The following is a 23,512-nucleotide window of genomic DNA, read 5'->3' as shown; positions in this document are numbered from 1 at the left end:
GGTATATACATGGTGGAGATGAAGTATAATTAATACCTGCTAGTACTCTATTAGCAAATTAATTTGGAACTTGGAACGGTCGTGAGCTCAGAACATAGACTACAGCGCCACACAAATTTGAAGGATGAGGCTACCGCTGAATTAATAACTTCGTAAATATTAATAAAATGTCGATTTGAAGGTGCTGTATACTTTTTTGGGGGGGATTTAAAATACAGAATGTTATGTTGGGTTGTATAAGTGTTGTATTTGTACTCGTAGCACTGAAGGGTCAGTGCTTGAAGGGTGTGGGAACACTAGTTGAAGAAGTGTGACACTTGGTGGGACTGATAGAGGAATAAAGCCAGTGTGAGAGAGTGAGTTTGGACGATACGAGTCAGGGTGAATGAATGAGTATGGGTGACATGAGTCAAACTGAGAGTAAGAGTGCAAAATAAGAGTAAAATTGTTGCTAAAAAAAAAGTGTTTGGGTGAGAATGAATTAGCGAGTGAGACAAAGAATGAACGAGTGAATAAAGTAAACGCGTGAGTAAAAGTGTGTAGGGAAGACAGCGAGGACATAAATGTAAGTGAACATGAGAAGACGCGTGTGAGAAAATGAGTGAGAGTGAATAAGTGCGAGTGAAAGCGAGAGTGTGAAGGTGAGTCCAAGAGTCCGCCACACTTACCATAGGATGCCGTCGGCAGCGGCTTCAGCGATGACGCGCCACCCATACTGTAATTATTATGTTAGTTTAGCATAATAACAATACTAATTCCAATAAATAAGCAAATAATAATATTACTAATTAATAATACAATAATTTAAATACTTAGAAATATAAATTAATATACTGGAATTAACTTAGTTAAATGTTAAATCAATCGAAAAACAAACAGTAACGATAGGTTATAATTAGCAAAATGTAGTACACCCGACACTATAAGTATACACCGAGAGTGTATGGTGTACTGTGTGTAGAGTACGGAGTGTACTGTCTTCTCAGTACACTTGAGAGTTTCCATTCACCCTGGACTATATATATAGTCAAGACTAAAGTATACTTGCTACAGGGGATGAGTAAGGTATTGTGGTGGCCTTAATAACCCCTCCAGAGGTTGATATAGGCCTAATTACCCCCCAACACCAAACACACACACACACACACACACACACACACACACACACACACACACACACACACACACACACACACACACACACACACACACACACACACCTGATCCAATGATGTTCTATCAGGAGAACGGGTTAAAGAAAACTGGGAGGGGGGATAGAAATAGCCTAAGCTGCTCTATCCCTTGGAGATGTATTTTATTGTCTCAATAAACGAACTTGAACTTGAAGAAAACTTACACCCAGACTGTGGTAATGTAATACACTTGAAGGATTGTAAATGAGAAACACAAATAAGAATTTAAGGTAGCTAGGACCTACTGCTGTCCTGGAAGTGAGGTAGCTAGGACCTACTGCTGACCTAGAAGTGAGGTAGCTAGGACCTACTGCTGACCTAGAAGTGAGGTAGCTAGGACCTACTGCTGACCTAGAAGTGAGGTAGCTAGGACCTACTGCTGACCTAGAAGTGAGGTAGCTAGGACCTACTGCTGACCTAGAAGTGAGGAAGCTAGGACCTACTGCTGTCGTGGAAGTGAGGTAGCTAGGACCTACTGCTGACCTAGAAGTGAGGTAGCTAGGACCTACTGCTGACCTAGAAGTGAGGTAGCTAGGACCTACTGCTGACCTAGAAGTGAGGAAGCTAGGACCTACTGCTGACCTAGAAGTGAGGTAGCTAGGACCTACTGCTGACCTAGAAGTGAGGTAGCTAGGACCTACTGCTGACCTAGAAGTGAGGAAGCTAGGACCTACTGCTGACCCGGAAGTGAGGTAGCTAGGACCTACTGCTGACCTAGAAGTGAGGTAGTTAGGACCTACTGCTGACCCGGAAGTGAGGTAGCTAGGACCTACTGCTGACCTAGAAGTGAGGTAGCTAGGACCTACTGCTGACCTAGAAGTGAGGTAGCTAGGACCTACTGCTGACCTAGAAGTGAGGTAGCTAGGACCTACTGCTGACCTGGAAGTGAGGTAGCTAGGACCTACTGCTGACCTGGAAGTGAGGTAGCTAGGACCTACTGCTGACCTAGAAGTGAGGTAGCTAGGACCTACTGCTGACCTAGAAGTGAGGAAGCTAGGACCTACTGCTGACCTAGAAGTGAGGTAGCTAGGACCTACTGCTGACCTAGAAGTGAGGTAGCTAGGACCTACTACTGACCTAGAAGTGAGGTAGCTAGGACCTACTGCTGACCTAGAAGTGAGGTAGCTAGGACCTACTGCTGACCTAGAAGTGAGGTAGCTAGGACCTACTGCTGACCTAGAAGTGAGGTAGCTAGGACCTACTGCTGACCTAGAAGTGAGGTAGCTAGGACCTACTGCTGTCCTGGAAGTGAGGTAGGTAGGACCTACTGCTGACCTGGAAGTGAGGTAGCTAGGACCTACTGCTGTCCTGGAAGTGAGGTAGGTAGGACCTACTGCTGACCTGGAAGTGAGGTAGCTAGGACCTACTGCTGTCCTGGAAGTGAGGTAGGTAGGACCTACTGCTGACCTGGAAGTGAGGTAGCTAGGACCTACTGCTGTCCTGGAAATGAGGTAGCTAGGACCTACTGCTGTCCTGGAAATGAGGTAGCTAGGACCTACTGCTGTCCTGGAAATGAGGTAGCTAGGACCTACTGCTGTCCTGGAAATGAGGAAGCTAGGACCTACTGCTGTCCTGGAAATGAGGTAGCTAGGACCTACTGCTGTCCTGGAAATGAGGAAGCTAGGACCTACTGCTGTCCTGGAAATGAGGTAGCTAGGACCTACTGCTGTCCTGGAAATGAGGTAGCTAGGACCTACTGCTGTCCTGGAAATGAGGAAGCTAGTACCTTCTGCTGTCCTGGAAGTGAGGTAGCTAGGACCTACTGCTGACCTGGAAGTGAGGTAGCTAGAACCTACTGCTGTCCTGGAAGTAAGGTAGCTAGGACCTACTGCTGACCTGGAAGTGAGGTAGCTAGGACCTACTGCTGTCCTGGAAGTGAGGTAGCTAGGACCTACTGCTGACCTAGAAGTGAGGTAGCTAGAACCTACTGCTGACCTAGAAGTGAGGTAGCTAGGACCTACTGCTGACCTGGGGGAGGTGTAGCGGTTGGGGACAGGCTGCTGCTGATGCTGCTGTTGGTGCTGCTGCTGCTGCTGCTGCTGAGACGAGGAGGAGGCAGAGGAGGAGGCGGAGGAGCCGGCGTTCTTGGGTTTCCTCTTGCGAGTCTGGATGGGTCCTTCCTTCTTCATGGTGAGGGGACGGCTTACCTGAGGGGGAAGACGGGGGGACAGGTGAGTGAGGGAGAGAGTAGGCGTCCAACCACACACCGAAACTACGACGTTGGTACAACGTTCGAACATGTTTTAACACCTCCTAACCAGTTATAACAACCAATATAGCAAGTTGTAACAACGTTCTAATACGTCATAAACACGTTAAGCCAAGATGTAACAACTTTATTACAAGTTGTAACAAGCGGAAAATAGAGACAGTTTCGGTTTGTGTTTCCAGGGTATATACCGCGATCATGGCAGCTTAGTCTGTATTTATTAAGCAGTTTACGAGCTCCGAAGCGCTGCGACGTCGCACTCAGCCATCATAACCTTGGGTTGAAAGCGAGCTCGTAGCGTTCTCAGGTCTGGATGGGAGGTATTTTGTTAAATAACACTTAACTCTGCTTCTCATTAGATGTGCGGCTTTTTTTTTTTTTTTTTTTTTTTTTTTTTTTTTTTTTTTTGAGATATATACAAGAGTTGTTACATTCTTGTACAGCCACTAGTACGCGTAGCGTTTCGGGCAAGTCCTTAATCCTATGGTCCCTGGAATACGATCCCCTGCCGCGAAGAATCGTTTTTTCATCCAAGTACACATTTTACTGTTGCGTTAAACAGAGGCTACAGTTAAGGAATTCAGTTTAGCAACTTTAGATGTAACTGTGGAAAGGAATCCCAAATTGGTGATAGAGTACTTAATTATAGATCCGCGTATTGTAGAGGATTATACATCCCTTAGCATGATAGGTTAGTCTCTGTAAACAAGCTAGTGTCTTAGGCATACAGCTGTAATATTTTCCACGTTTTCCGAAGGCCAGATTTTCACCAATGGCCACTAATAATGGTAATTGTTAATAAGTTACATGTCAGTGTTCTCTTGCCTAGCATTACGACAGAGGCCATATTTTTTGTTAGATATATACAAGAGTATATATATAAGAGTTGTTACATTCTTGTACAGCCACTAGTACGCGTAGCGTTTCGGGCAGGTCCCCGGAGTACGATCCCCGCCGCGAAGAATCGTTGTTACAACCAAGTTCTCATTTTACTGTTGAGTTAAACAGAGGCTACGGTTAAGGATTTGCGCCCAGTAAATCCTCCCCGGCCAGGATACGAACCCATGACAAAGCGCTCGCGGAACGCCAGGCGAGTGTCTTACCACTACACCACGGAGACTGGATATTCTTGAGGACTTGGTGAGACAGACACGAGTTGGGGTTTATCAGGAGCAGCAATAACTTACCACCGTCGACACCCAAGATAAGATAGTTTTTAAGGTTTGGTGTTGGGCTTAAAAGTTATCATAACCTCGGGGAAGGTTATTATGGCCACACAAGTGCTTACATGACCAACCAACGATGATTTAACGCCGAGCAATGGTCCAGGATTGTACTCATCTAGTTGTGCTTGCGGGGGTTGAGCTCTGGCTCTTTGGTCCCGTCTCGTTGACTGTGGTCAACTGTGTGTACACCCCGAGAAGCTGTGTAAGCCTCTTGGTGCATATATGCCTGTGCGTTGTAAGAGTTACAGTAATGTGAGTTACAGCTTTCTTGTTTCCCGGAAAAAATCAAAAGTGTACATTCAGTGAACAGTGTTCATTGTACATTCAGTGTACATTCATCTGTATAAACCTTAGCCTCTGATATTATTATTGTTATTATTATTATTATTATCATAAAAAATGAAAACAAACGCTGGAATACTGAACTTATTACCCCCCCTCCCTCCCCTTCCTTCTCATTACCCTACATCTCCCTATAACCTCTCCCTTTCCCACAATGCCTAAAATGAGCAACTTGGACCAATCAGCGGTAATCAGATCATAACTAGCAGCCAGGCAGATTGTCGGTCAGACTGGACAATTAAGGCATCAAGGAATTGATGAGCCTATTAGGGGGGGGACTGGGGAGGCCTAGGCGGTAGGATGGATGGAGAGGGAGTAAGGAAATGAGGAAACTAGTAGAGAAGAGAGAAGGGAATGGAAAGAAAGGTAAAATAATAATATAATGCGGGAAAGGGACAGTAAAGTGAAAAAAGAGATAGGGAAGATATGATAGGTAAGTGGACCTATTAGGGAGGGGGGAGTTAGGGGAAGGGAATGGATACAGAAGGGGTGGGCTTGGGAAGGGGTTACAGTCAGCCTATCATGGCTGACCATCTGTACCCCGCCTCCTGCGACGGCGAAACGACACACAAGCAGTAACAATCCATCAGCTCAGTAACGACTGCCTAATGACCGCTAAATGGGTGGTTAACGATTGCGGTGGAGCGATTGTATCGAAGTTTGTTGGTTTCCAGTCTGGACGGGCAGCCAGGGTTTGTTTACTTTGTGTTGGTCGCTTAGCCTCCGAGTTTGTGACTGGTCGCTTAGCCTCCGAGTTTGTGACTGGTCGCTTAGACTCCGAGTTTGTGTTGGTCGCTTAGCCTCCGAGTTTGTGTTGGTCGCTTAGCCTCCGAGTTTGTGTTGGTCGCTTAGCCTCCCAGTTTGTGTTGGTCGCTTAGCCTCCCAGTTTGTGTCGGTCGCTTAGCCTCCGAGTTTGTGTTGGTCACTGAGCCTCCGAGTTTGTGTTGGTCGCTTAGCCTCCGAGTTTGTGTTGGTCGCTTAGCCTCCGAGTTTGTGACGGTCGCTTAGCCTCCAAGTTTGTGTCGGTCGCTTAGGCTCCGAGTTTGTGTCGGTCGCTTAGCCTCCAAGTTTGTGTCGGTCGGAATTGCAAGAATTATACGAAATTAGACCGAAAACCAATCAGTTGAAGACATGTATGATTTATTTGCCAGTTTGGTGAATGAACAAAGATTTGTGAGAAAAATAAGGGGTTAATAATTGAAAAAAAAAATGGGCGGGAGTGTAGGGCTTGAGTAGGTCACCAGGGTGGGCATGATAGGTATCTCTCCTGGTTATCACCTCAACTATTTCCTTTCTTATTTCAGCCTACCTGCGACCTACCCTACCCCCACCCACCCCCTCTTCCACCACAATCCACCGCACACACAACCAACTGTGACTTTAAACAGACGATATCCCACTCAGAAATATTACAATCCTATGCAGCAATGATCCGAAAAGGCAGCTATGTGATGAACGAGAAATTTTGGGGTAAATTGTGGTTTTTGAAAATTGGGTGTTGATTTAGGGAACACAGAGGGATTGTAGAGGCTGGGTCGCCGGGCTCTTTCTGGTGTAGGTTTGAGTAGGTGTAAGCAGTCTAGTAGCGTAGTGTAGCTGGGCGTCCATTGTTGCTGAAGTGGAGGTTTCAGGCCTAGGATATGTGTGTGTGTGTGTGTGTGTGTGTGTGTGTGTGTGTGTGTGTGTGTGTGTGTGTGTGTGTGTGTGTGTGTGTGTGTGTGTGTGTGTGTGTAAATGTCTCCAGCTTCCACCCGTGTCCCTGTGTCCTGCCATTTTTCATTTTGCACATTGACTCTTTGTGAAGACAATATGTCCCAGAAACATGGGTGAAACTAATTATCCGGACTCATGATCCAGGTGCTCCAGTGGATAATTGAGTATCTAAGCAACAGGAAACAGGGGAATTAATGTGAGGGGGAGACATCAGAGTGGCGAGATGTCACCAGCGGAGTCCCACAGGGCTCTGTACTTGGACCCATCCTGTTTCTGATATATGTAAGCGATCTTCCAGAGCATGTTGACTCATTGCTCTCAATGTTTGTTTATGATGCAAAAATTATGATAAGAATCAAGACAGATGAAGATAGAGAGAGACTACAGGATGACCTGGACAAATCGGTGGAATGGTCTAGAAAATGGCTACTAGAGTTTAACTCAGGGAAGTGTAAAGTAATGACATTCGGTGAAGGGAGCAGGAGTCTAGCCACTAGGTACCATCTGGGAAGTGAAATTCTGCAATTCTGATTGAAATTCTGATTGGCCAACAAAAGAACTGCCTTTAGAAACTTGTGTAAGGAATCATTCAGAACCTTGTATACCACTTATGTCACACACACATGATAACCACCTACAAAATTCTCATGGGAATTGAAAGGGTGGACAAAGACAAACTATTTAACACGTGTGGAACACGAACAAGGGGACACAGGCGGAAACTGAGTACCCAAATGAGCCACAGGGACGTTAGAAAGAACTTTTTCAGTGTCAGAGTAGTTAACAGCTGGAATGCATTAGGCATTGATGTGGTGGAGGCTGACTCCATAGACAGTTTCAAATGTAAATGTGATAGAGCCCAGTAGGCTCAGGAACCTGTACATCAGTAGATTGACAGTTGAGAGGCGGGACCAAAGAGCCAGATCTCAACCCCCACAAGCACAACTAGGTGAGTACATAGGAAGTGAAAGCGACGACATCTCGTCCCGTCTCGAGACTCAAGGTGACGAAACGTCATCACTTACGTGGGAGCCGGTCGGCCGAGCGGACAGCACGCTGGATTTGTGATCCTGTGGTTCTGGGTTCGATCCCAGGCGCCGGCGAGAAACAATGGGCAGAGTTTCTTTCACCCTATGCCCCTGTTACCTAGCAGTAAAATAGGTACCTGGGTGTTAGTCAGCTGTCACGGGCTGCTTCCTGGGGGTGGAGGCCTGGTCGAGGACCGGGCCGCGGGGACACTAAAAAGCCCCGAAATCATCTCAAGATAACCTCAAGATAACGTCACATGTGTGGCTGTGGTTATTGGAGGTGATCTAAAGGGTCACCTCCTCTTAATATATTGCCCGTTGTTATGTCACACACAGACATCACACTAACGTGATGCATCAAATGAACAAATCCACAAGGGCCGTGACTAGGATTCGAACCTGCGTCCGGGAGCATCCCAGACACTGCCTTAATCGACTGAGCTACGACAGGGTTACGACAGGTTCGAACCCTCGTCACGGCCCTTGTGGATTTGTTCATTGCCCGTTGTTACTGTCCTCCTCTGACCTGCCTCTCCACCATCGGGTATAAGCTCGGGCTCCCTCGCCGGGGCAACTCTAGGCGCGCATCTCAGCATTTTGATCGACAATCGACTTGATCAATCGACTTGAGAATGGTCCAGGACGGACCGAAACGTCGTCGTCCCTTCACCTTCTAGTGTGTGGTCTGGTCAACTTACTTTAGCCACGTTATTGTGACTCATCGCCTGCATCTCAGCATTTTGATCGACAATCGACTTGATCAATCGACTTGAGAATGGTCCAGGACGGACCGAAACGTCGTTGTCCCTTCACCTTCTAGTGTGTGGTCTGGTCAACTTACTTAAGCCACGTTATTGTGACTCATCGCCTGCATCTCAGCATTTTATTCTATGCCTTTTCATCCGTGGACTCCATGCCGGTGCTGCATACTCGAGAGCTGGTTTTGCATTATCAGCAAACACTGATACGACAGAACCAGTCTCCTGTCTTAGGTGTTTTTATCTAACATCTTAGATCTTTTAAGGATGAGGACGGGTGGTAGTTCTCACCCTTGTGGTACTTCACCCATTGTTTCCTCTTGCTTCACATGCCTCAACTCTCACAGTGACCTTTTGACTCCTTCCTGGAAGGTACTCCTTCATCCAAGTTTACACCCTTCCTTTGGCCCAGTTTAACGGAACAGTTACGCAAGCACTTAAGAACCTGTACATCTTTTCTCAATCTTTGGCGGCTTTGTTTACAATTATTAAACAGTTAATGAGCTCCGAAGCATCAGGAGGCTGTTTATAACAATAACAACAGTTGATTGGGAAGTTTTCATGCTTGTAAACTGTTTAATAAATGTGACGAAAAGCCGTCAAAGTTTGAGGAAAGATGTACGCGTTCGTAAGTACTTGCGTAACCGCTTCGTGAATCTGGGTCCTGGTTCTCTATTTTCAAGAGTAGTCGCTTGTGAGGGACATTGCAGAAAGGAAGATGGAGTCAGCTTCACCTTTTCCTGTTAGATCGTTTTTATTTTCTGTTAAATGTATAATAAGGTGGTCGAGCTAGATTTGACTTAATTGATATTTGGAAACTAAAGTCAACTGTTCTGAATGTTCTACGAGCCTTCTTTTAATTAGACTCTTGTAACTTGTAGCGGATACTTGTTAGCGATGCCATCGTGTAGGTAAGTGGCCCAGTCCTACCCTCTTTCTTATGTGTTAACATCACATTCGTTCTTTTCAAAGTCTCTGTTTCGTGCTCTTAGAGTTGAAAACTGTAGCAAGTGGTCCGCGTAATGTGTGTGTGTGTGTGTGTGTGTGTGTGTGTGTGTGTGTGTGTGTGTGTGTGTGTGTGTGTGTGTGTGTGTGTGTGTGTGTGTGTGTGTGTGTGTGTGTGTTTTGCCTCCCCCCCCCCCCCCGCCCACCACAGCGAGGGGGGCGGGGCAAGGTGAGACAGAGAAACAGACAGACTGCGCCGCTACACGATATATGGGTCTGCTATTGGGAGCTATTACATGGCTCGCCTCTAAGCTCTTATCACGAGGCAACACTTGCGGAATAAAGATGGCTGTGGGCGTCTGTGTGGGCGTGGGTAGAGAATGGGGGATGGACAGGTGGCGGAGGGAGGGAGGGAGGGGGGTGTTATGTAGGTAACCAGGGGAGGGGGGGGGGGCTATCGACCCAGCCTAGGGGGGAGGAATAGGCGTAGTGTTGAATGGGGAAGGCGGTGGGGAGGAAGATATCATGGGGCAGTGTGTGGGGGGGATATGGGGTAGGGGTTACCTGGGCGGGTAAGGACAGTGCATACGTACGAACTGAAAGTACGAACTGAAAGAACGAACTCTAACGACGCTAAAAAGGAGGGGAGACATGATACAGGTGTATAAAATACTTGCGGCTGAGTGGACAGCGTTCGGGGTGTCGTAATCCTAAGGGGCCCCGGGTTCGATTCCCGGCTTAGGCGAAAACAAATGGGCAGTTTCTTTCACCCTGATGCATCTGTTCTCCTAGCAGTAAATAGGTACCTGGGAGTTAGACAGCTGCTACGGGCTGCTTCCTGAGTGTGTATGTGTGTGTATGAAAGAAAAGTTGATTGACAGCTGAGAGGCGGGCCCAAAGAGCCAGAGCTCAACCCCCCGAAAGTGCAGAACTAGGTGAGTATAACTAGGTAAGCACACACACACACACACACACACACACACACACACACACACACACACACACACACACACACACACACACACACACACACACTACAACAATTTATATCGAATTTTATACACAGGTGTACAATTTAAGTGGACGTTAAAAAAAAGTGGGTTGTTATTATATTTTCTGAAATGTTGCTCTCTTCACCTGTACCTTCAACCTGCACCTGTACCCACATCTGTAACCTCACCTGTACCCTGCATCTACATCTGTACCCTGTATCTATACCTCTACTCGCACCTGTACCCCTGAATCTTTACCTGTACCCGCATCGGTACCCTATACCTATACGCACACCTGTACCCTGTATCTACACCTGTACCATGTTTCTGTACCCCGGTACCCAGACTCGTACCCGCACCCAACTAATCAGCACCGACAATAAAAGAGAACATATGGAAGACTAGATGTCTGGGGCTAGATTCACGAAAGCACTTACGCAAGCACTTGCGAACGTGTACATCTTTCCTCAATCTTTGACGGCTTTGGTTACGTTTATTAAACAGTTTACAAGCATGAAAACTTGCCATTCAACTGCTGTTATTGTTATAAACAGCCTCCTGGTGCTTCGGAGCTTATTAACTGTTTAGTAATTGTAAACAAAGCCGCCAAAGATTGAGGAAAGATGTACAGATTCATAAGTGTTTGCGTAAGTGCTTTCGTGAATCTGACCCCTGGACAATTGTAGATCACACATATGGCTCGTGGTGCTGACAGGTGTTCTGGACGACATCCTAACAATTTACCCAAAATTTGCTTGTCCATTTTAAAGAATGAAGAACAATTTTTATTTATATTACTTCTAAGCTGCATCACTTATGAACCCATCCCGGCCCTTGTGTGGCAGTGCACAATAGAAAGTTGTTTTCACATATCCATACATTAAGACATTGATTGTAACCATGATATATATGTGCTTCAACCTACAGTTTAGACCTATTGTCTTATGTATGACCCTCTGTCCTGCGTGACAGTGAATACCAGCATTATCCTCACTTTAATAAAACTATCAAAATCCTCAGATTAGGCAAAATTGTAATTAATTTTGTCAATAAAGATGTTAATAATAATAATAAAATGTGCAGGGGTGAGGGGGGAGCATCACCTGGGGATGTTGCTTCTATTTTGCTAGATGAATACTTTACACATTGTTATGCGTTATCTCTCATATCTCTCATCTTCACCTCACTGACCTTATGTCTCTTAATCTCTCATCTCACCGACCTCGTGTCTCACCTTCACCTCACTGACCTCTATACAATCACTCAGTCTTAAGAACAATGCACCAGGCATTAGCAAAATAAACAAATTGCCATTAATTAACCTTCCAGTGATTGCAGTTCATCTATATTCACGAGTATTGTACTGTATACTGCTCTTGCATCCGGACTGTTCCCTATATGCTGCAAAAATGTCACTCTCAGATTAATCCCTAAGGCTGGGAAATCACTAATTTAAATAGAAACTTAGAGACAAATTTCCCTTCTCGAGGTACCCGGCAAAATATTCGAATAAACAACTACTGTCTTGTGAAGTATATGGGAGAGGAACAACAATTATAACAGAGACACCACCATGGGTTTGGAAGCCACAAAGGGGCCATATAGCTGTAGCTCTGATATATGAACATATAGCCAATATATATATATATGTCGTACCTAGTAGCCAGAACGCACTTCTCAGCCTACTATGCAAGGCCCGATTTGCCTAATAAGCCAAGTTTTCATGAATTAATTGTTTTTCGACTACCTAACCTACCTAACCTAACTTTTTCGGTTACCTAACCTAACCTAACCTATAAAGATAGGTTAGGTAGGGTTGGTTAGGTTTGGTCATATATCTACGTTAATTTTAACTCCAATAAAAAAATTGACCTCATACATAATGAAATAGGTAGCTTTATCATTTCACAAGAAAAAAATTAGAGAATATATATTAATTCAGGAAAACTGGGCTTATTAGGCAAATCGGGCCTTGCATAGTAGGCCGAGTACGACGTTCTGGCTACTAGGTACAATATATATATATATATATATATATATATATATATATATATATATATATATATATATATATATATATATATATATATATATATATGATTAGCCTACACTTGAAACAGTCAAACTATCCCACGTCTTTTATATTACCCGGTAATTCTATTCAACCAATCAACAACCAAGTTTTCCAACCAGTATTTACTCAGGTGTTTCCTGAATCTAATCGTATCCAATTTTATAGCCATCGTTTCGTGTTCTGTTATCAGTTGACATAGTCAGTACCATATTAATATCTCCTTTCTTATACCTTTTTATCTATGTGTGTATACTTCAAGCTTGTCACCGTACTCTTCGCCTTTATAGATAATGTTAAATCAAGTTTTATTAAATCTCTCGTCAAAGGAACGTTGTTTTAGTTCCTGGGAATAAGTTTTATCAGTCTTCTCTGAACGCGTTCATGTGATATATGTTCATTTTACAGTAGGGAGACTAAAATTGAACTGTATAATCTAAATGGGGTCTAACAAGAGCCAACCATCTAACATCACTACCATTCCAAACCACCAATCCAGATCACCTCACCTTGCTAAACCTATCGTATCCTCAGACATCTATCTCCCAGGCCCTCAAGGTCTTATTATCGCATCAAACTAGCCAGATATCGGTGAGATGTTGGCCACGGAAAGGCGGTACCAGCTTAACTGCTCTAGTAGAAGGCGGACAGAGCTAAGGGAAGAGGGGGAGTCAGGTTTAGTGGTGGGGGACAAATGGATTAGGGGGCCAGGGGGAAGGGAGAGGTGGGCGTGGCCTTGCTAAAATGTGTTATTCGTGTTGACAGATTTAGGATTTACATGCTGTTTCACTTAACCAAAAATAATTTAGATTAGGGTAATAACCTGGTTTATTTGTATATATACCTGCAAATAACTATCAAACATAATCTATGGTAACTTTTTATGGTAATTTATTGTTTTTATATAGTAGAATAAAATCATCGTTCATGAGGCAAGTGGCGTCGCGCCCCGCCCTAGCCCCGCCCACTTTATCAGCGTCCGAAGCCTCTGAATGTAACAAAAAAACAAATCCCCCCTCCTACATACAATATAACAAAAATTACACAATGGATAAAGCAAAAAAACATATATATATACATATATATTTATAAACACGATAAAGAGAGCACACCTGTATAGCCTATAAAGTATTAGTAAACTCCGCAGGTGTGCTCAATACGGCAAGATGAAAGGCCCCAGGAACCGGAGGACAAATCACATCATGCAATGCAACCAAGCAACAAGACGAGCTTCTTCCACCTCTCTCTTCCACCGATAATAAAGATATTGATCACACTTTTTAGTGCCTCTGCTAAGTAAATATCCTTGCAGTGAGGCGTATTAAACAAACAGTTTAGGCTAAATTCTGGGGCTAATTAAGATAAGAGCAGTTCTAATAGAGGCCGTTAAGCACCCCCGGAGGAGGGAGGGACCGGGGCGGTCCAGGTGTACAAGTCCAGTTTGTCAGGTCCATATGTGGATATATTTATCGGTCGGACACCTCAGGACCAACTCTTGGTGAATATAGATGGACACGTAATTAGCTGTACACGGAATAGGAGAGAGAGAGAGAGAGAGAGAAGATGCAGATGGAAAAAAGAAAAGATTTGCGTGCATTGTAAGAGGAATTGTCTTGTATTGCTGTGTGACTATCTACACCGTGAATTAGTATACTGGTGTACATCTGAGTGTGTGTGTGTGAACACCTTGAGTTTACCTCTACTCTTGCCATCATCCAAGTAGATAGACCTAAGATCATACTAACTAATTGTGAAGACTCTTATCATTATTAAAATTCATGTAACTTGTTTTCATTGTGTGAGTGTCAGATATGTATTGTCTTACGTTGACGAAGATTTATTAAGATATTATTCTTAATTTTCTCTTATCAAATCAGCTCCCCCCTCCCCACTCTCTCACTTATATATTGTATACACATAATATAATTATATATATACAGTATATATAATCGTGCTCTTCAGGCAGAGTTGTTGAAGTCTCTAATTAATAGATGTCTTAGATATTGTTTTCTTTTGCGTTGAAAGTATATTCTATTTAACACTTATATTTTGTATATTTTGAACGAAGACAGACTTGGCAGCCTCGCCTTACCCAAGTTGAGACTGACTGTAAGAATCAGTATAAGGAATCATACACTGTATTCCTAAATATAGATATTAGGAATCATAACTGTATTCCTGATACAGTTATTAGGAATCCTTTATTCCTAATAACTGGTTCAGTTACTCTTTGTAATGAACAGATGTATGAATTAAACTAAATATGTTAGACAAATTATGCATTACGCTGACACTTTAAGCTGTGATATCTTTTAGTAAATTATTGTGTAGTAATAACGGTTTCAGTAGTTGTAATGACAATAGTCACAACAGTAGTAAAATATTGTAGAAGTAATGACAACTATAGTAATAGTAATGACAATAATAGTAGCAGTAATTACAAAAATAGTAGCAGTAATGACAATGATAGTAGCAGTAAAATATTGTAGTAGTAATGACAATAATAGTAGCAGTAAAGTACTGTAGTAGTTATGACAATAATAGTAGCAGTAAAGTACTGTAGTAGTAATGACAATAATAGTAGCAGTAAAGTACTGTAGTAGTAATGACAATAATAATCAGTCTCCGTGGTGTAGTGGTAAGACACTCGCCTGGCGTTCCGCGAGCGCTATGTCATGGGTTCGTATCCTGGCCGGGGAGGATTTACTGGGCGCAATTCCTTAACTGTAGCCTCTGTTTAACTCAACAGTAAAATGTGTACTTGGTTGTAACAACGATTCTTCGCGGCGGGGATCGTATTCCAGGGACCTGCCCGAAACGCTACGCGTACTAGTGGCTGTACAAGAATGTAACAACTCTTGTATATATCTCAAAAAAAAAAAAAAAAAAAAAATAGTAGCAGTAAATTATTGTAGTAGTAATGACAATAATAGTAGCAGTAAAGTAATGTAGTAGTTATGACAACAATAGTAGCAGTAAAGTATTGTAGCAGTAATGACAATAATAGTAGCAGTAAAGTACTGTAGTAGTAATGACAATAATAGAAGCAGTAAAGTACTGTAGCTGTAATGACAATAATAGTAGCAGTAAAGTATTGTAGTCGTAATGACAATAATAGTAGCAGTAAAGTACTGTAGTAGTAATGACAACAATAGTAGCAGTAAAGTATTGTAGTAGTAATGACAACAATAGTAGCAGTAAAGTATTGTAGTAGTAATGACAACAATAGTAGCAGTAAAGTACTGTAGTCGTAATGACAACAATAGTAGCAGTAAAGTACTGTAGTAGTAATGACAACAATAGTAACAGTAAAGTACTGTAGTAGTAATGACAACAATAGTAGCAGTAAAGTATTGTAGTAGTAATGACAAGAATAGTAGCAGTAAAGTATTGTAGTAGTAATGACAACAATAGTAGCAGTAAAGTACTGTAGTCGTAATGACAACAATAGTAGCAGTAAAGTACTGAAGTAGTAATGACAACAATAGTAGCAGTAAAGTACTGTAGTAGTAATGACAACAATAGTAGTAGCAATAAAGTACTGTAGCAGTAATGACAATAATAGTAGCAGTAAAATATTGTAGTAGTAAAGACAACAATTGTCGTAGTAATGACAACAATAGTAGCAGTAAAGTACTGTAGTAGTAATGACAACAATAGTAGTAGTAAAGTACTCTAGTAGTAATGACAACAGCATTAGTATAAGTAACAGTCTAAGGACAATACAATGAAGACATTTAAGTGAGCTACATTGGAAAATAATTGTTCAGAATTATCCGGCATTAAGCGATGCATTATAAAAGATTGGCGGCAACAAATGACCTAATTTAAAGCAGCAAATCAATGAGATACAAATAATTTAAAACATAACTCACATACTAATTATACCATGAACTTTAACACAAATTTGCACTGCTCAGCCTATCTTAAGTCAAATTCGACCGATATTATGTAATATCTTAAATAAAATTCGACCGATATTATGTAATATTTTAAATAAAATTCGACCGATATTGTGTAATATCTTAAATATAATTCGACCGATATTATGTAATATCTTAAATAAAATTCGACCGATATTATGTAATATTTTAAATAAAATTCGACCGATATCATGTAATATCTTAAATAAAATTCGATCGATATTATGTAATAAATGACGCAAAATTCGACCGATATTAATATTAAGTAATCAGAAATATGTCAATATTGTCATTTTATTCAATTTACAGCTGTTAAAAAGAAACCTAATCGGACTTGATGAGGCTGATGTACTAGGCTGCGGTGGACGGTCATATCCGAAAAAAAAGACACGAATGTTTAGAAAGAAACAGCAAAATATTAGAGAAAAGACGATTATATCCTGTTCATTCCAGCCACAAGTATAATAATTTGTGTAAAGCGCTGACAAATGAATCTTCGAAATTCTAAATTGTTCAGTACATAATTACGATTGCGTGATATGCTATCATCATGATTTTATTTTGTGGGTTGCTAAACATAGCCACAAACACATGGCTGTGTTTGTGAGGGCGGACTGTGTATGTTTGTGGGAAGGAATGTTCTGCATACCTAATGGTATTGTGTGTGTGTGTCAATGTATGTATTAACACGATGAACTGAACGGGGTGAGAATAGCTTGAGCTACCTCATCCCTTTGTGTGTATTTTACCTCAATAAACTTATTTCAATTTCAATTTCAATGGTATTTTCTACTCACATACATAATAACATAGGATTATGTTATGTTAATACGCATCCACACTTGTGTATTTGTGAGAGTTATGTAAAGAAATTAGTGTATTTTCTTTACATAAATCTCCCAAATAAACAAGTGTGTTTTTTATCCTAATTTTCTGCATTACGTTGATTTTTTTTTAAGGATAATTGATATATGAGAATTCAGTGTATTAATAAGTGATGTAATATGCAAATGGAACGGAATGGAACATAACCCCGGGCAAATGGAACGGGCTACGAGAAAGCGTTCAGGCAAATCCATTAACCAGCGTCAATAGGAAATAAGGGTGAGAAGACTGTAAAAAAGAAAAGTTATTGTTCAAAGGGAGCAGATATTGTGTCAGGTCGGTGAAGCTTTTGCACAACACTGTACTGTCATCTAAGCGGGTGTTACTACACACCACAAAAACACCCACCTCAACACCCTACACCCCATCCCCCTCAACCCAGCACACTCCCCACACGCGCCACGAAGGTAATACCGTCTGTAATATATTGGCGGGCTGATAACGTGCCACTAAATTACAGAAATATGTGTCGACTGAAGCCGCCATGATGGATGGTAGACTCGTTTGGCACGCCGCAAGTCTTCTAGCGCGCGAGTCTCTGTTTACCTTCCCGAAAACCACGGCAAAGACGACCTAAAGTTCTTGGGCCGGAGAGGCGATAATTATCGCGTGTGAAGGTGTGCCGGATGCGCCCCGAGAGCTGGTAGCGAGCATGTGACAGTGTGACTCTTGAGCGTCGCGTTAGTGACGTTGGGGGAGGGAAGATGAGGAAGGGAAGGGAAGGGAAGGAGGAGGGACGGGAGGGTGTCACGTGTCTGTCACCTACCGTCACGGCGGTGAAGACTCTCCTGCAGACATACAGGTCTGACACAGAGACAAACTGACACAAATGTTTCTCCATTTGGGGGACTGTCAGCCCCAATGATCTCAGTATGAAGGGAAGATAACAATATATCTTTCAAGATAGGGAGCCGAGCGGACAGCACGCTGGACTTGTGATCCTGTGGTCCCGGGTTCGATCCCGGGCGCCGGCGAGAAACAATGGGCAGAGTTTCTTTCACCCTATGCCCCTGTTACCTAGCAGTAAAATAGGTACCTGGGTGTTAGTCAGCTGTCACGGGCTGCTTCCTGGGGGTGGAGGCCTGGTCGAGGACCGGGCCGCCGGGACACTAAAGCCCCGAAATCAACTCAAGATAACCTCAAGATAACAAGGCTCCATCCATGTGTATATAATTTCCACATACGACCACATCACTATCTATGATGACCACAAAAACCAAAATAATCGACAGATACAATGAACAAAACAAAATAATCGACAGATACAATGAACAAAACAAAATAATCGACAGATACAATGAACAAAACAAAAATAATTGACAGATACAATGAACAAAACCAAAATAATCGACAGATACAATGAACAAACCAAAATAATCGACAGATACAATGAACAAACCAAAATAATCGACAGATACAATGAACAAAACAAAAATAATTGACAGATACAATGAACAAACCAAAATAATTGACAGATACAATGAACAAACCAAAATAATTGACAGATACAATGAACAAACCAAAATAATTGACAGATACAGTGAACAAACCAAAAATAAGATTAGTCATGTACGAAGCACTACACGTCAAACACTCTCACCCAAGTGTTAACAACCACCTTACACTTAAGTCTATCCTACCATCATCTTCAAGACCAGAGTGGAATGTCCAGCTCACTCCTTATTTACTCCCTCATCCTACATGGACTCAGTAACACCTAACTCTTACCTCCTTCCCCTCCACCTCCGATGATGTAGAGAGGTTGAACCAAACGCTCCTTTCATATAAGTCGAATTATAAAATGAACTTTGAAGAGTTAACTTTTCATCTTAGACTTACCTCACCAGGAAGTTATAGAAAAGTGCAAATCTATTGTACGTACATCAAGAGATTCTGGGACGATCCCAGATGTAAATTTCTCCCAAACACCTCATACAACGTAGATCTGACTTCAGTAGGACTGAAAAATACCTGTCAGTAACTTTGTGATAGTTCGTGAAGGAACAACTGTCTCTTTGTGACAGTAGTTCCTTCATAATTCCAAATATCCAACAGGGGAGTCTTCCTGCTGGCCAGTTGTGAGGTTCTATGATGTGTCCCCGTCTCACACCAGATAAAAAAAGGATATCGCTTGTTTGTGATTCATTTCTTCAAGTGAAGGTGTGGATATCAGGCCAGACAGGAGTGGGAGGATAGGACTCCCAAGATACAGCTCGACCTTCTAGTTGACCCTAGCTAAGCCAGCCTGCTAGCAGACACTAGCTAAACCAGCCTGCCAGCAGACACTAGCTAAACCAGCCTGCCAGCCTGCCAGCAGACACTAGCTAAGCCAGCCTGCCAGCCTGCTAGCAGACACTAGCTAAACCAACCTGCCAGCCTGCTAGCAGACACCACCTAAACCAGCCTGCCAGCCTGCTAGCAGACACCACCTAAACCAGCCTGCCAGCCTGCTAGCAGACACTAGCTAAACCAGCCTGCCAACCTGCTAGCAGACACTAGCTAAACCAGCCTGCCAGCCTGCCAGCAGACACCACCTAAACCAGCCTGCCAGCCTGCTAGCAGACACCACCTAAACCAGCCTGCCAGCCTGCTAGCAGACACCACCTAAGCCAGGCTGCCAGCCTGCTAGCAGACACCACCTAAGCCAGGCTGCCAGCAGACACCACCTAAACCAGCCTGCCAGCCTGCTAGCAGACACCACCTAAGCCAGGCTGCCAGCAGACACCACCTAAACCAGCCTGCCAGCAGACACTAGCTAAACCAGCCTGCCAGCAGACACTAGCTAAACCAGCCTGCCAGCAGACACCACCTAAACCAGCCTGCCAGCAGACACTAGCTAAACCAGCCTGCCAGCAGACACTAGCTAAGCCAGTCTGCCAGCAGACACTGGTACTAGACTGACCCCGTGGAGCTTGAAGTAGAGGCCACAGGCGTTGCAGACGGGTTCACCGTTGTTGTTCCGCCTCCAGAGCGTCGTGTTGGTCGTCTGGCAGTTGGAGCAGGTCATCCCGGACCGTCGTGGAGGCTGAGGCGTCGCCGTCGGGGCCACGTACTGTAGGACAAGGTCACCAGAGGTCAGGAGAGGTTATGCCACGTCCTAAGATGTAGTAAGACTAACTCTAGGTTCAAGTCTTGATGCGTTCCAACACAGTGCTCCTGATCTAACCGGACTCCGGTACCTACGTCGGACTGCGAACTGCGGGACCCAACAGTATGCCTGATCAGGCCATAAAGGAACAAGTCACAGGTGTTTGCAATAAACAAATGTTAGTCAGGTCAAAGGATAATTAAGCCTATAATGAGTCATCAGGCACCACGACAGGTCACAGGTCAGGGGTCATTTATAGTACGGGGTCATATAGGAGGTCATAGGGCCATTAGTCAGAGGGAACATCAGGTCAGGGGTTGTAGGAGGTCAGGGGTCGTAGGAGTTCAGGGGTCGTAAGAGCCCAGGGGTCGTAGAACATCAGAGGTCATATCAGATTAGTGGGTCTTATATCAGGTCTTTGATCACATCAGTTCAAGTGTCATATCAGTTCAAGTAGTGTCATATAAGGTCAAGGGTCATATGAGGTCAGGGGTCATATCAGGTCATAAGATAGAAAACTGAGAATATAACCAAGAGGGGGGTTGGACTTCAATAAAGAAAAACAATTCTTAAGTCTTGTAAAGATTGCCATCAGTACCCAGATGACATTAACTACCCCACGATACCTATAACTAACTATGCCATGCTAACGAGGCTGTATCTGACTGGTATACACATTGCCATAACTACCCAGCCTTCACAGTTGCCATAACTACCCAGCCTTCAGAGTTGCCATAACTACCCAGCCTTCAGAGTTGCCATAACTACCCAGCCTTCAGAGTTGCCACACACACCTTGCCTCATGTTGATGAAGTTTGTTCCCCTAAGGTGACATAGTAGAGGCCTGCCCGTCCCCCTAAAGTGCCATAGTCCACCCTCCTAAGGTGCCATAGTCCACCCTCCTAAAACCCCCAGACCCCAAAATAATAATTAAGATTATCGTACTATGCCGTCAGCTGACCATGGTATAGGCCTAATTGCTATATCGTAGTCCCAACTATATATTGTGAAATTCAAACTCTACATATATATAAAATAATCCCAACTAAATATATTACAATCCAAGGATAACATACCAAAATCCATTTTACAAATCTGTAATCCAGGCTGTTATAGAAGAGTATCTCTCCATTCCACAACAGAGGTTACTTAGCATTAAGCATATATTGGTAAATGAGAACCTAAGTCTACCAAATCACTCCCCTACCTTCCCCTGCATTCCTCTGCCTTTTTCTGCTTTCACATGCCATCCCCTGCCTTCTCCTGCCATCCCCTGCCTTCTCCTGCCTTTCCCTGCCTTCCCATGCCATCCGCTGCCTTCCCCCCCCTTCCCCTACCTTCCCATGCCATCCCCTGCCTTCTCCTGCCATCCCCTGCCTTCTCCTGCCTTTCCCTACCTTTCCCTGCCTTCCCATGCCATCCGCTGCCTTCCCCCCCCTTCCCCTACCTTCCCATGCCATCCCCTGCCTTCTCCTGCCATCCCCTGCCTTCTCCTGCCTTTCCCTACCTTTCCCTGCCTTCCCATGCCATCCGCTGCCTTCCCCCCCCTTCCCCTACCTTCCCATGCCATCCCCTGCCTTCTCCTGCCATTCCCTGCCTTCTCCTGCCTTTCCCTATCTTTCCCTGCCTTCCCATGCCATCCGCTGCCTTCCCCCCCCTTCCCCTACCTTCCCATGCCATCCCCTGCCTTCTCCTGCCTTTCCCTACCTTCCCCTACCTTCCCATGCCATCCGCTGCCTTCCCCCCCCTTCCCCTACCTTCCCATGCCATCCCCTGCCTTCTCCTGACTTTCCCTATCTTTCCCTGCCTTCCCATGCCATCCGCTGCCTTCCCCCCCCTTCCCCTACCTTCCCATGCCATCCCCTGCCTTCTCCTGCCTTTCCCTACCTTCCCCTACCTTCCCCTACCTTCCCATGCCATCCCCTGCCTTCTCCTGCCTTCCCCTACCTTCCCCTACCTTCCCATGCCATCCCCTGCCTTCTCCTGCCTTTCCCTACCTTCCCCTACCTTCCCATGCCATCCCCTGCCTTTCACTACCTTCCCATGCCTTCCTCTACCTTCCACTACCAAGCTACCCAACCTCAGGAGGTGACAGGGACTCACGGGACTGACGGGTCGTCTCTGCGAGCGGACGTGCGGCCGGTTGATGCCGTTGGCCCTACTGTAGAGGCCGCAGGCGTTGCAGAGGTAGTGGCCCCCGGAGTCCCGGCGCCACAGTGGCGTCGTCATTGATCCGCAGTTGACACACTCTCTGTTCTCGTTGCTGTCTGGGTCACCTGCAGGTGCCAGGGGGGGACACTTGGGGTTAGTATGGGGTCATTTGAGGTCACTTTGGGTGAGGGAAGGGTCACGGGTACATGGTAGCGTACGTACACTGTGACACAACTAAGGACGATGCTTAAGCAACCTGTTCTCTTACAAATTATATCTGAATTTGTACGTTTGCCCCGTATGGCAGAAACTAATTTGAAAATGAAAAATAATTGGAAAGAAATTTTGGATTTTTGTTTTCCAAAACAGCAAGTTAAGGGTCCTGTGGTAGGTTAGGAGGGCAGGAAGTTCTCCTAAGGTTTCAAAACGATATGAAAACCGTCAATTGAAAGTTTCCTCTCAAAACCTAACCGAGTAAGCCGGAGGATTCAAACAGAAAACGGGACAGTACATCCCTTTCGTGAACCGATTTCATTTCTAATTACGTCCATTTTCGGCCATAGCGCGCAGACCAGCTCAAAGCGACCTAACTTTAAGAGAACGGGTTGGCTTAAGAACAAAGAAAGGTTAAATTAGGGCAATAAAATATAGGATGAGTCTGTTGTAGTTTGAGGAGACCGAACCTGAGGTTACAAGACATTATGAGAGTACGGGAGGCCATTAGAGACCATAATACCCCAGAATGGTATTTTCTGATCAGACTAAGACCTGCATACACAATTTATTTATTTATTTATTTATTTATTTATTTATATATATACAAGAAGGTACAGTGGGATTGTGAGGATACATAGCATAGTAATTACATTCTTGTAAAGCCACTAGTACGCGCAGCGTTTCGGGCAGACAATGAAATCATAAACGTGATGAATCAGTGAGAAAATCAGTAGGAGCCAGGAAGAGGATTCGAATCCCAACAAGGCTGCGA

General features: G+C 44.0%; 3 protein-coding genes across 12 annotated transcripts in view; 2 read left to right on the top strand and 1 right to left on the bottom strand.

The window, feature by feature from the left end:
• The window catches only part of LOC123766787 (TBC1 domain family member 2B), a 425,460-nt gene that overhangs the window by 206,719 nt on the left and 195,229 nt on the right, over positions 1–23,512 (top strand). The gene's annotated exons all lie outside the window — the stretch shown is intronic.
• The window catches only part of LOC123751104 (CDAN1-interacting nuclease 1), a 201,766-nt gene that overhangs the window by 17,249 nt on the left and 161,005 nt on the right, over positions 1–23,512 (top strand). The gene's annotated exons all lie outside the window — the stretch shown is intronic.
• LOC123766789 (GATA-binding factor 5-A) overlaps positions 1–23,512 on the bottom strand; it is a 62,562-nt gene that overhangs the window by 2,106 nt on the left and 36,944 nt on the right. For all 9 annotated transcript variants that reach the window (XM_069307569.1, XM_069307566.1, XM_069307570.1 and 6 more), the window contains 4 exons: positions 22,477–22,649; positions 20,188–20,337; positions 3,162–3,340; positions 669–715 (listed from right to left, as the gene is read on the bottom strand). In XM_069307569.1, coding sequence (XP_069163670.1) covers positions 669–715; positions 3,162–3,340; positions 20,188–20,337; positions 22,477–22,649 — 549 coding nt within the window. The remainder of the gene's footprint in view (positions 1–668; positions 716–3,161; positions 3,341–20,187; positions 20,338–22,476; positions 22,650–23,512) is intronic.

Source organism: Procambarus clarkii, chromosome 60, assembly GCF_040958095.1.
Source record: "Procambarus clarkii isolate CNS0578487 chromosome 60, FALCON_Pclarkii_2.0, whole genome shotgun sequence".
NCBI classification, from domain to species: Eukaryota; Metazoa; Arthropoda; class Malacostraca; order Decapoda; family Cambaridae; genus Procambarus; species Procambarus clarkii.
This window is presented reverse-complemented; position numbering and strand designations above follow the sequence as displayed.